Source organism: Camellia sinensis, chromosome 3, assembly GCF_055761805.1.
Source record: "Camellia sinensis isolate YWXY chromosome 3, ASM5576180v1, whole genome shotgun sequence".
Taxonomy (NCBI): domain Eukaryota; kingdom Viridiplantae; phylum Streptophyta; class Magnoliopsida; order Ericales; family Theaceae; genus Camellia; species Camellia sinensis.
The window spans coordinates 114,907,649-114,921,635 of record NC_138963.1 but is presented as its reverse complement, the minus strand read 5'-3'; the positions used below and the strand labels follow the sequence as shown (position 1 = coordinate 114,921,635).

The 13,987-nt window shown below is 39.9% G+C and overlaps 1 protein-coding gene across 1 annotated transcript; it reads left to right on the top strand.

Annotated features, from left to right (window-relative positions):
• Positions 1–914: 914 nt before the first annotated feature.
• Positions 915–10,601, top strand: LOC145821781 (uncharacterized). Its single transcript, XM_082918349.1, has 6 exons — positions 915–1,255; positions 5,486–5,594; positions 6,108–7,919; positions 8,286–8,489; positions 8,583–9,269; positions 9,666–10,601. The coding sequence occupies exons 1-6, from the start codon at positions 915–917 to the stop codon at positions 10,599–10,601; spliced, it is 4,089 nt and encodes a 1,362-aa protein (XP_082774475.1).
• The last annotated feature ends 3,386 nt before the right edge of the window (positions 10,602–13,987 follow it).

Here is a 13,987-nt window from a genome sequence, read left to right as displayed (position 1 = left end):
ACCACCCAAGAGCTTGAAGAACCCATCAGAATCCTAAAGAACCTTTTGTGGAATTTGTTGCAAGGTGCAGAGTGGAGGCAGCACAAATGATAGATCTACCTTCTGAAAGGGACCAAGTGCGGATAGTGGTGCAGAACCTTGAGCCAAATATCTTACAAAAGTTAATAGTCACTCCACTATTCACTTTTAAAACTTTGCATGAATTGGGGGTTCAAATTGAGAGTGTATTCAACAAGGGGATTATTCCCAGAACAAGCGAACTAATAAGGAGGGTGTTTTTTGAGAGTACCAATGCTAACAGTAGCACTATTCCCAAACCCACTGAAATCAATACCATTGCCACCCATCCCAAAACTGTCAACCCTTTTGCCAATATTAACCCGTAAACAGCTAGCCCAACCCGAGCTCAAGGTAGAACTTTCACCCCCCTCCATATGAGCCTAACTAACGTACTAAAAATCTTGATAGAAAGAGGGTATCTCAAACTCCTTTATCCCCAACTTCTTCCTGACCCACTCCCTGCTAGACATAACCCTACCAAATACTGTGCGTATCATCATCAGCGCAGTCATGGCACCGATCGTTGCTACCACCTTCGTCATGAGATTCAGAATCTCATCGACAACTAGACAATAGCTCCACCCCAAGACCCTAATGTTACCACCAACCCACTTCCCAACCATGACCAAGTACCTCATCCTCACCTTAACCTCATCCATACATTACTTCCTACCTTCAACCTTAGCATATACATCACCCTGACCCATTTACCCAAGCCTAAGGTGTTCATTCCAGAAAGCACTGATTTGTGCATGATGGATACACCCACTCCGATTCAGACACATCAAGAGCGCCAAATGGCCGAACCCACTATTGCTGAGATGTTGAGAATGATTAGAGACATTCAATGAACGATGGTAGATTTAACATTTGGGGTTTCGATCCCATCAAAAAGCTCCCCAATCTTAGGGCGAGCTGTAGTTGGAAATGGCCAACCCGAAGCCCTCTTAAGTCCGGGTGATGACATATCGACAACAAGTGGGCCTCGCTTCGATATAGTCACCCAATCGCTTGGCCAAGTTGAAGCAAGTGGCAAGAATAAAACTGGGGCTGGTATCGATCCCTATGCACATCTTCGATGGGCTATTGAGACTTTGAAGGTCAAAGGGTTGAACAAGCAGCAAATGCTCACAGTTGTTGCGAAGACTGTGGATGACACCTTTATCACTCAGGTTGAGAGCATTTTGAATCAGAGGTAAGCCGTGAAAAGAGATGTAATACCAGAAACACCCATCCTGATTCCCGTCCCAATCCTATGAATGCCCAGCCAACAACTGCCAATCCCTTCGCCAATATTTCTAAACCTGATGCTTCCTCCTCCCAAAAACGAACCTTTGCCCATCTCCATATGAGTTCAACCCTCGCCTTAAAGGTATTGATGGAGAAAGGGTATCTCAAACCGCTCAATCCTCGACCTCTCCCTAATCCTCTCCCACCTAGACATGGCGCTACCTAATATTGCACATTCCATCAGCAGTACAGTCATCATACTGACCGTTGCTTTTGCCTTCGCCATGAAATTCAAGACTTGATTAACAATAAGATCATCATCCCACCTGAAAATCTCAAGGCCCTCTCCTTGACTGCAATAGATTGCCACTCCATAACATAAATCCCATCCATGGCATGCCAATAACCAACCTTGACCCCAGCCAACACGATAAAGGAGATGTGTGGGGATAATCGGGGTAATTGTGAGGCTCAATCTGTAAGACTTAGTTTGAAAGTCTGAAATCAATCTTGCTTGGTGTGGATGTTAGTATTGCTGAATGAAAGGTTGATTTGAACCCTCTAGTGGGCTATTTGAAGTTGTTTTTGAATTCTACAGATGGACTTAGAGAGTGAAAACCCCTTTTGTCTCAAGGATACTGGTTTTGTTTTGAGTTGTGTTTTGTAAGTAGTCGAGTTTTAAGTTTTATTTTCTTTGTCTTTTCTTGTGTTGTTGCGTCAGTTAAGTGTTTTCATTTAAGTCGCTCTCATGTACCCTTAGGTCTTCATCTTTATAAGAAAGTGGGAGTCAAGTTTTTGATCATTTTGTTGTGCCTGTAGGAATGCATGGGTGACCTTTTAAAAATAGAAAAAGCTTTGAATTTACTTTTTGAATGAGATTCTGTTAATAAGCGCGAGTGTTGAAAAGGATCCCCTAAATGGTTTGAGTGAATTCTGACTTATCGACGCAAAGTCCTTCATAATTTCGAAATTTTGAGTTGTTTCTTTTGCAAACTTGCGAAGATAGATTCAGAATTTTGTGTGGTATTCTACACTATCCTGGGTATTCTCTTCACTATTGGGTGATTATTTTGGCAAGCAGAAGGTGGCTTTCAAACCCGCAAGTAGAAGGCGACTTTCAGACCTCATACTTATAGAATTTCTCCCCCGGGTATTTTCATTACTTCAAAAAAAAAAAGAGGAAAAGAAACTAATAGAAAAAAAAGAAAAAGAGAAAAGAAGAAGAAAAAAGAAAAAAAAAACAAAAAGAAAAAAAAAAGAAAAGAACAAAGAAAAGGGAAAAAAGTCAACCATCAAGCTAGGGGTATTCATTGGAATGAAGTCCAATCAATTGTGAAGAAGGGAACTGTTGTCTGAATCTGGAGAAGCTAATGCGAGGAAGTACCACATTGCAAGAAGAACCAACTCTGAAAATGAAGAAAAAGAAAGAAAGAAGGCATGCGTAAAATAATGGAGAACCAAACTTAAATCAAGGCAAAGCCAGTTCCAGTGTCAGGGCAAGGATGACTATTGATTAACCTCACTGTAAATGTTGTAACGCTATCCTTGAGAGGCTTGCTAGGCCGAAAACCTGAACGGACGACCTAGGTAAAAGTTAGAGCATGAAAAATGAGAAATCAAACAAATATAGCTCGCAAGGTTGAACCCTCTAAGGGGCGACTTTGGCAAAAGTGAGAGCGTAAAAGGAGAGTGTCAATAGCTGAGTGAACCTCAGCCATGAACTGCGTTGACCTGATTCCCATTCTTGGGATACGTAGGCAACTTCATCCTGAAGTTCGGTCTCAACCATATCCATCTTATCTATTTCGACTAAATCATTTTGCCCAACTCACGTCGTTAGCTTCGCATCAAGCCATGAGCTACACCGACTGTTGCGCATAACATACTTGTGTTGGGTAAGAAGAACTAGCTTGAATTAACAGGTGGATCAATTTTCAATACTTAAACTTATTAGTAAAATCTCTATCTTGAGCAAAAAAATGGAATCAAAACTCAGGTTTTGTGAAATTGAGTTCTAAAGGGAACATAAGTAATACTAAAGGCACTATGAATGATCAGTTACCTTGTGTCTTTTTATGCTTTTGGGTCAGTTGTGAGTTCTATTGTGTCGCGCCTGGTGTTTGTCTCAGTCTGCGATCTTCATCGAGTCACCATAACATGTCTATTGCTCAAAAGTGCTCTTCATTGAGTTACCATAGCATGTCTGTCGCTCAAGTCTAACAGAGTGGCATGGTCAAAATTCCATACACGAATGTTCGCTCCAAACTCAAAAACAAGTCCATGTATGGAATTTATAAACAAACTGAGAGTGCCCATACAAGGGGCATCGCATTCATGATCATTGCAAAGTGTATGTGAGGAATCCGTCACTACTTTAGGGGAAAATGGAGTAGATTCTCAACATGTTGGGACAGAAGAGAAGCATTAATCTGATTGGTTGGCAACCGTTCTAGGATCTGATGATCCCCATCACACGTGCCTGCATAATGTTAAAAAGGTGGCCAGTGACTGAACACTAGGGGCACTTTTCAGTACATCTGACCGTGCCATCCATCGAACAAGGGGCATGAACCCAAATTGTAATAACCCGACCCTCGTATGTGATTTCTGTTATATTCTCAGTCCTCAAATGGTACTTTTAAATGCTTACTGTGTAGTTCCGTGAAAAATTATGATTAAGGAAGTGAAATCCATGTTTATGAATGTCTATCTGTCTCACAAGGAAACTATCTGTCACCATTAACGTGTTTGAATTAGAAATTGGAAGCCTTAACAGCTTAATTAGCTGAAATTGATTATATATTCGTAATCAGCATAATTTTTAGGTAATATTAAGCATGTTCGTGAAATTTTAATTTTGGGATGATTAAACGATTCATTTTTGTCCTATATGCCTTATATATGTATAGACTTCATGAGCTTTAGTCAAAAAGGAAAAAAAAAACGTGAATACCATTTTTGGGGGAGAAAGGAAGAGGAAGTGAAGAAGAGAAATTGGGGGAGAAGGGATTCAACAAGAAAGCTTAACAAATTGGTAGAAGTGTAGGATTAAACTCAAGGTAAGCTCAAATCCTCCTTGTTATGGCCACCTAGAGTTTGTATTGATGTGTATGTTTGATTCATGTCTATGTCTAATTCATGAGTGATTGATGAGGGTTTCTCTTACTTGGTTGCTTAGACATCTAGATTTAAGTGTGGTATGAAAGTATACTTCAATCTATGGTTTTCTATTATTACTTCATGGAATTATGCATATACTATGTGTTATGTTTCAAAGATTTGAAAGAACTTGAATTCAAGAGTGGAATTAAAGAGGGAGATGACTTTTTAAAGCTCCTAATCTTGCTTAATTTATGATACTCAAGGTAGAACTCATGTTGTAGTGAAATTAGGTGAGTATTTGCATTAACCTAACCTTGGGTTGCATGTGAAGATGGAATGAATACCTGGTTGAGACTCGAATGGAAGTCCAGAATTTCAGGAAATTCGCTTGGTCCGCTCGAGCGTAGAAAAGCCCGCTCGAGCGGGAAAAACCACCTCTCAGCAGTTTTGCGCGATTTACAGTCCGCTCGAGCGGCCCAAGTTACGCTCGAGCGGAGGACTCATTTTCAGGAAAAAATTCAATGTTTGTTCAGCTTTGAGTACTTGTTTCTCTAGTATTTTTAGAATGTTTTTCAGATGATTTTAAAGTGGTTGTAAGCATGCAAGGTGTAAGACTCAGGAAATGCTTTATAAAAACAAAAGAGACTAATGTACCACTTGTGTGCAGGGCACATTCCAGAAGGAAGCAACACGCCATCTCAACACTGTGAGTAGTAGTACTTATGTTATGTTATGCCATCATGTTAATGTCTCAAGCATGTAATGCTCTTATGCATGTTTGAGATATGTTAATGTTATATGTAAAGAAAAATATGTTCAAGGGCCATGTGCCATAAGTTTCAAGTATATGTTCAAGGGCCTCGTGCCATATGTTCAAGGGCTTCGTGCCATCATGTTTCAAGGGCTTATAGCCACAAGTTTATGTCACGGGAATAGGCCTAGGTCCTTTATGAGCTAAATGCAGAATCAGACAAATCATGTGCATGCTACATCTTTTATGTATTGATGTATTTAAGTTTCAAGTCAGGTATTTTTCATTATGTATTACTACTCATTGAGCTCGACTCACTCTCTATTATGTCTGTTTCTGTAGGTTATCAGTCAGGGGGTTAGTCCTAATTTTGACGCTGTCCCTTTTGTCAACCATTACATGTTCAGGCACCATACCAGGCCATTTATTTTGTGAAGCTGCTAAGATATGGGTCTGCTTTTGAGAGCCACCTATGGATGTTGTACTTAACTTTTATATTCCTTTTGTTATGCCCAATTATCGGGCTAGGACTGTAATGTATATGTTATACACGATATCCAAGGATATAGTTTTAAACTTTAACCACTTTTGATGATGTCTATAATGCATGAGATCCTGGCATGTTAGAAATAGCTCAATGGAGTATGCTTGTATTCCTGTTATATTAATATTTTATGCTTCCGATAAGGCCCCGTACGGTGTGTACACCAGTTTTTATGTCAAGTTTTGCTTAGGTCATGCCCAAACCTTTAGGGGGCGGGTTTTGGGGCGTGACAGTGGTATCAGAGCACGAGTTGCTATCTCACACACGGATCCATCGAGCTATAGGGTGTCTAGAAAGGATTTAGGCCTCATGCATGACATCCTAAACATATAAGACAAGTTTGATGGCAACATTAAGTGTACTCTGATAATACTAATCATGTCGCATTATGTCTATAGTATTAAATTAATTGTTGTGTAGATCATGGTGAGAACAAGGACAGAAGATGTGGAAGATGCCACCTCAGCACGACTGGATAGGATGGAAAGGATGCTTATGGAAATGGCAGAGACCTTACGGCAACAACAGCAACAGCCTCCCCAACAGCCGCCACCACCACCAGTACCCCCACCTGTAGTGCAAGATTTTCATGCTGAAGACCGAACTATCACCCTCACTAAGGAGTTTAAAAAGATGAAACCGCCAACTTTCAAAGGAGGAATAGAACCGATGAAAGCTGAGGCCTGGGTATTGGGCATAGAGAAGTTATTTGAAGTCTTTCCCTGCACCGAAGCTCAAAAGGTACAACTAGCGGCCTTCACTCTTGAAGACGAGGCACGGAGGTGGTGGATGCTTACGAGGACAATCCATCCAGAGTTAACATGGGATAGATTTTTGGGGCTGTTTTATGATAAATATTTCCCCCAAAGCATGCGAGACAAAAAGGTGACAGAATTTGAAACCCTCAGACAAGGGAACAAGACTGTTGCTGAGTATGAGGCCCAATTTGCAGAGTTAGCCCGGTATGCGCCACATATGGTGGACACGGATTATAAAAAGGCACGAAAATTTGAAGGGGGCTTACGGGGTGCCATCTTGGATCGAGTCAATATGTTAAAGTTGCCTACCTACGTAGACGTGCTGGAGAGGGCTGTTATAGCTGAAGGAAACCTTGCTGCTCAGAACCGAATTGCTGAATGGAAAGGAAAGAGGCAAAATAATCAATGGTCAAAGGGAGTGACTACTCCACCAAACAAGAAACAAAACTCAGGGACTACGAATACTTCTGCCCCTAATCAGGGTACAATTCCTGTTTGTTCGGAATGTGGAAAGAGGCACCATGGGATATGTCAATGGAAGTCTGGAGCCTGTTATCAGTGCGGAAAGACGGGTCATTTGATAAAGGATTGCCCTCAGAGGAATCAACGAAATGGTAACAGGACTGCTACTAGCTCAGCAGGGTCGACACCAATTACTAACACCAAGGCGCCGGTCAAACCTAACAACAATAAAGACATAGCGAGACAAGGCAGGGTGTTTGCATTGGTTCCAGGAGATGTGCAGAATGCAGCAACAGTGGTGTCAGGTACATTTATGGTTCACGGTCACTCTGCTTCTATCTTATTTGACTCTGGCTCTACTCATTCTTTTGTGTCAAAATTATTTGCACAAAACTTAGACAAAACTGAAGAAACACTGTCTTATATGTTATGTGTGTCCTCACCTATGGGAGATTCTATGCTTTGTACTTCTGTTTATTATGGTTGCGAACTCGAGCTTGGGGATGTCCGGCTATATGCCAACCTGTTACCTCTTGACATGACTTATTTTGACATTATTCTGGGAATGGATTGGTTGGGTAAATATGGTGCAACTATAGATTGTCTAACTAAACGAGTCAGTTTCCACCCTCCGGGACAAGTAGAGTCTACCTTACAAGGGCATGACGTAATTTCTCCACCTTATTTGATCTCGGCAGCAAAGGCATGTAAATTAATTCAAAAAGGGGGTCAGGGGTATTTATGCAGTGTTTTGGAGGGGCAAGTGGTGAATGGAACTGTTGACATGATCCCGATTGTGTGTGAATTTCCGGACGTCTTTCCTGAAGAATTACCAGGGCAATTGATAGACCGTGAAATTGAGTTTACCATTGAAGTAGCACCAGGAACTCAACCCATATCAAAGACTCCGTATAGAATGTCGCCAGTTGAGATGAAGGAATTGAAAGTGCAATTGCAAGATTTATTGGACAAGGGGTTCGTTCGTCCGAGTGTGTCTCCGTGGGGTGCACCGGTTCTGTTTGTAAAGAAGAAGGATGGAACACTCCGGCTTTGTATTGACTATAGGGAACTTAATAAAGTCACAATCAAGAATAAGTATCCATTACCAAGGATTGATGACCTATTTGACCAGCTGCAGGGGGCACAAGTCTTTTCCAAGATTGATCTGCGATCTGGGTACCATCAATTAAAGGTCAAGGCTGATGATATTGAGAAGACAGCTTTTCGGACCCGGTACGGTCATTATGAATTTTTGGTTATGCCATTCGGAGTTACTAACGCGCCAACAGCTTTCATGGATTTGATGAACCGTGTTTTCAAGCCCTATTTGGATGAATTTGTGGTGGTCTTTATTGACGATATTCTCATCTATTCAAAGAATGCGGATGCTCACGAGAATCACCTCCGTTTAATCCTTCAAACCCTCCAGGAAAAGAAATTATACGCAAAGCTGAAGAAATGTGAATTCTGGTTACTAGAGGTGGCATTTCTGGGGCATATCATCACAAAGGAAGGAGTTTCTGTGGATCCACACAAGATTGAGGCAGTCGTAAATTGGCCAACTCCCACTAATGTGACTGAGGTGCGTAGTTTTATGGGATTAGCTGGTTATTACAGGAGATTTGTTCGAGATTTCTCTAAAATTGCTGTGCCACTTACACAACTAATACGGAAGGGGGTTGCATTCGAATGGTCAGAGGAACGAGAATCTGCTTTCCAGGAATTGAAGACAAGGTTGACAACAGCACCAGTTTTGGCCTTACCATCCGGTACAGAAGGATTTGTGATCTACAGTGACGCTTCACACAAAGGGCTTGGTTGCGTACTTATGCAGAACGGAAGAGTCATCGCTTATGCATCTAGACAGCTGAAACTCCATGAGCAGAATTATCCCACACATGATCTGGAATTAGCAGCAGTAGTCTTTGCTTTAAAGATATGGAGACATTATTTGTACGGAAGCACCTATGCGGTATACACTGATCATAAAAGTCTCAAGTACCTTTTCACTCAAAAAGAATTAAATATGCGGCAACGACGGTGGTTGGAACTTTTGAAAGATTATGATCTGAAGATTCATTATCATCCTGGTAAAGCCAACACAGTTGCAGATGCGCTCAGTCGGAAAAATAGGGGGATTTCAGCAGATATGGCGAGTATGGTTACAGGACACAAGGACTGGGTAATTGAATTGGATAAGGAAGAATTGAACCTTGTGTTACATGGTCAAAAAGCCCTAATGGCAGCGATAGTAGCACAACCAACCTTATTGGAAGAGATTAAAGTGCACCAAATGGAAGATGAAACTTTGAGGAAGATACATGATGAGTTCGAAACAAAACCAAAACCGGGATTTAGTGTGGTAGGTTCAGTGCTCAAGTTTCAAAACCGACTATGTGTTCCAAGTGTGATGGGTCTTAAACAAAAATTGATGGAGGACGCGCATGCCTCAAGGTTCTCAATGCATCCAGGGAATACTAAAGTGTACCGAGATTTAAAGCAGAATTTTTGGTGGCCAAGTATGAAGAAGGAGATTGCGGAGTTTGTTTCTAAGTGCTTGCAATGTCAACAAGTAAAAGCGGAGCATCAAAGACCTGCCGGATTATTGCAACCTCTTCCCATCCCAGAATGGAAATGGGAACATCTGACCATGGATTTTGTTATAGGGTTGCCACGGACTCCTCGAGGTATGAATTCAATTTGGGTCGTTGTAGACCGATTAACTAAGTCCGCCCACTTTCTGCCAGTAAAAACTCAGTATAATGCAGATAAATTAGCAGAGATTTATGTAAATGAAATTGTGAGGCTTCATGGTGTTCCGGTCTCAATTGTGTCAGACAGAGATCCTAAGTTTGTTTCTAAATTCTGGCAAAGTTTACAGGAAGCAATGGGTACAGAGTTAAAGTTCAGCACAGCTTTCCATCCTCAGACCGACGGTCAATCCGAGAGGACGATACAGACTCTTGAGGATATGCTCCGAATGTGTGTACTAGATTTTCAAGACAGTTGGGAAACCCATCTCCCGTTGGTAGAATTTGCGTATAATAATAGTTACCATTCGAGCATAGACATGGCACCTTATGAAGCTTTGTATGGAAGACCATGCCGTTCTCCCCTGTGCTGGGCTGAAGTTGGGGATAAATCCTTATTAGGGCCGGAGATCGTTCAGTTGACTACTGAAAAAGTTCACGTTATTCGGGAAAGATTGAAAACTGCTCAAAGCAGGCAGAAAAGCTATGCTGATAACCGACGGAGAGATTTGGAATTTGACGAAGATAGCTATGTTTTCGTGAAAGTCACTCCGATGAAAGGGCACCCAAGATTCGGAAAGAAAGGTAAGTTGACACCCCGGTATGTCGGTCCTTTTCAAATTCTGGAAAAAGTGGGTCCAGTAGCCTACCGAGTTGCCCTTCCACCACATATGAGTCAAGTGCATAACGTGTTTCATGTCTCTATGCTTCGTGGGTACCTTCCGGATCCGTCACATGTTATTGATTACCATCAAATTGAGTTGAACGACAAGTTGATTTATGAGGAAAAACCAATTCGCATTTTGGACCGACAAGTAAAACAATTGCGAACCCGTGAGATTCCAATGGTAAAAGTTGAGTGGCAAGAACATTACGGGATCAACGCAACATGGGAAAGAGAGGAAGAGATGCAACGTCAATATCCACACCTGTTCCAACCCTAAGGTAACCCAAGTTTGGAGGACCAAACTTATTTAAGGGGGGGAGAGTGTAATAACCCGACCCTCGTATGTGATTTCTGTTATATTCTCAGTCCTCAAATGGTACTTTTAAATGCTTACTGTGTAGTTCCGTGAAAAATTATGATTAAGGAAGTGAAATCCATGTTTATGAATGTCTATCTGTCTCACAAGGAAACTATCTGTCACCATTAACGTGTTTGAATTAGAAATTGGAAGCCTTAACAGCTTAATTAGCTGAAATTGATTATATATTCGTAATCAGCATAATTTTTAGGTAATATTAAGCATGTTCGTGAAATTTTAATTTTGGGATGATTAAACGATTCATTTTTGTCCTATATGCCTTATATATGTATAGACTTCATGAGCTTTAGTCAAAAAGGAAAAAAAAAACGTGAATACCATTTTTGGGGGAGAAAGGAAGAGGAAGTGAAGAAGAGAAATTGGGGGAGAAGGGATTCAACAAGAAAGCTTAACAAATTGGTAGAAGTGTAGGATTAAACTCAAGGTAAGCTCAAATCCTCCTTGTTATGGCCACCTAGAGTTTGTATTGATGTGTATGTTTGATTCATGTCTATGTCTAATTCATGAGTGATTGATGAGGGTTTCTCTTACTTGGTTGCTTAGACATCTAGATTTAAGTGTGGTATGAAAGTATACTTCAATCTATGGTTTTCTATTATTACTTCATGGAATTATGCATATACTATGTGTTATGTTTCAAAGATTTGAAAGAACTTGAATTCAAGAGTGGAATTAAAGAGGGAGATGACTTTTTAAAGCTCCTAATCTTGCTTAATTTATGATACTCAAGGTAGAACTCATGTTGTAGTGAAATTAGGTGAGTATTTGCATTAACCTAACCTTGGGTTGCATGTGAAGATGGAATGAATACCTAGTTGAGACTCGAATGGAAGTCCAGAATTTCAGGAAATTCGCTTGGTCCGCTCGAGCGTAGGAAAGCCCGCTCGAGCGGGAAAAACCACCTCTCAGCAGTTTTGCGCGATTTACAGTCCGCTCGAGCGGCCCAAGTTACGCTCGAGCGGAGGACTCATTTTCAGGAAAAAATTCAATGTTTGTTCAGCTTTGAGTACTTGTTTCTCTAGTATTTTTAGAATGTTTTTCAGATGATTTTAAAGTGGTTGTAAGCATGCAAGGTGTAAGACTCAGGAAATGCTTTATAAAAACAAAAGAGACTAATGTACCACTTGTGTGCAGGGCACATTCCAGAAGGAAGCAACACGCCATCTCAACACTGTGAGTAGTAGTACTTATGTTATGTTATGCCATCATGTTAATGTCTCAAGCATGTAATGCTCTTATGCATGTTTGAGATATGTTAATGTTATATGTAAAGAAAAATATGTTCAAGGGCCATGTGCCATAAGTTTCAAGTATATGTTCAAGGGCCTCGTGCCATATGTTCAAGGGCCTCGTGCCATATGTTCAAGGGCTTCGTGCCATCATGTTTCAAGGGCTTATAGCCACAAGTTTATGTCACGGGAATAGGCCTAGGTCCTTTATGAGCTAAATGCAGAATCAAACAAATCATGTGCATGCTACATCTTTTATGTATTGATGTATTTAAGTTTCAAGTCAGGTATTTTTCATTATGTATTACTACTCATTGAGCTCGACTCACTCTCTATTATGTCTGTTTCTGTAGGTTATCAGTCAGGGGGTTAGTCCTAATTTTGACGCTGTCCCTTTTGTCAACCATTACATGTTCAGGCACCATACCAGGCCATTTATTTTGTGAAGCTGCTAAGATATGGGTCTGCTTTTGAGAGCCACCTATGGATGTTGTACTTAACTTTTATATTCCTTTTGTTATGCCCAATTATCGGGCTAGGACTGTAATGTATATGTTATACACGATATCCAAGGATATAGTTTTAAACTTTAACCACTTTTGATGATGTATATAATGCATGAGATCCTGGCATGTTAGAAATAGCTCAATGGAGTATGCTTGTATTCCTGTTATATTAATATTTTATGCTTCCGATAAGGCCCCGTACGGTGTGTACACCAATTTTTATGTCAAGTTTTGCTTAGGTCATGCCCAAACCTTTAGGGGGCGGGTTTTGGGGCGTGACACAAATAGTGACCAGTGACTAGACACTAGGGGAAATTTTCGATGCATCTGATCGGGTCATCAATTGAACAAGGGGCATGAATTGAAACTTTCCCTTAGTCCACTCAAGCCATTTGTTGGGCACTTTCCCCTAGATTTGGGTGAGCTCACCTCTATGATGATTCTGATATGATTCAGCTTTCGAAAGTTATCTCCGACCATTTCAAAATTCTTTTGGGATTGCCATTTTCCCCTCTGATTAATACATGTGCCTTAGATTATGCATACATGCTCATACATTTTGGGTGATTTGAATTGCATGATTGGTTGCTCCTGTTTCATCGAGTTAGCTTCCGCAGTGTTTTTCAATTACATTTCAATAAGTTATGGCAAGATGCCCTACACTCATTTCATAAGGTACATGATGCACTACTCTATGTACAGCTCATTTCCCTCTGTATACCATACGTATTCACCTTGTCTCGCACTGTTTTGTGCACCTGCATCGCACTATTTTGTGCATTTACCTTGTATCGCACTGTTTTGTGCACTTGCATCGCATTGTTTTGTGCCACAACTACAAATACAGATAAAGATCACACTTTTTTTGTGTGATGTATGTTTTTTAATCACACCTTTTAAGTTTTATTAAAGTGTGGTCTTTGGGAGTGTGATTAAAATGGGTCATTTTTAATCACACTTTTTAAGTATCATTAAAAAATGCTTTCATCACATCTTTAAAGTGTGATTAAAAATATTTAGATCACATCTTTTAAGTTTGATTAAAAACATTTAGATCACACCTTTTAAGTGTGATTAAAAACATTTAGATCACAATTTTTAAGTGTGATTAAAAACATTTAGATCACACCTTTTAAGTGTGATTAAAAACATTTAGATCACAATTTTTAAGTGTGATTAAAAACATTTAGATCACATCTTTTAAGTGTGATTAATAACATTTAGATCACATCTTTTAAGTGTGATTAATAACTAATAAAACCTATAATAAAAAAAAAATCGACATATTTGAAGAATAATCAATATTATTTTTATATGCGCATTTCAAGAATGTAATACACACTATATACTATACTTTGAATCACAACCACATATTGAATAGAATAACGTCATATATTTTATAAATGAAAATTAAATATGTTCAAAAGTATATACAAAGGAATTAAATAAAAAGTTTTAAACCATGCTTGCATATATTAAAAAATGTAAAAACTTTAAAAACTAAGTTCTTGAATTCTTTGACCATATTTTGCATCTCTCCAAGAATTTC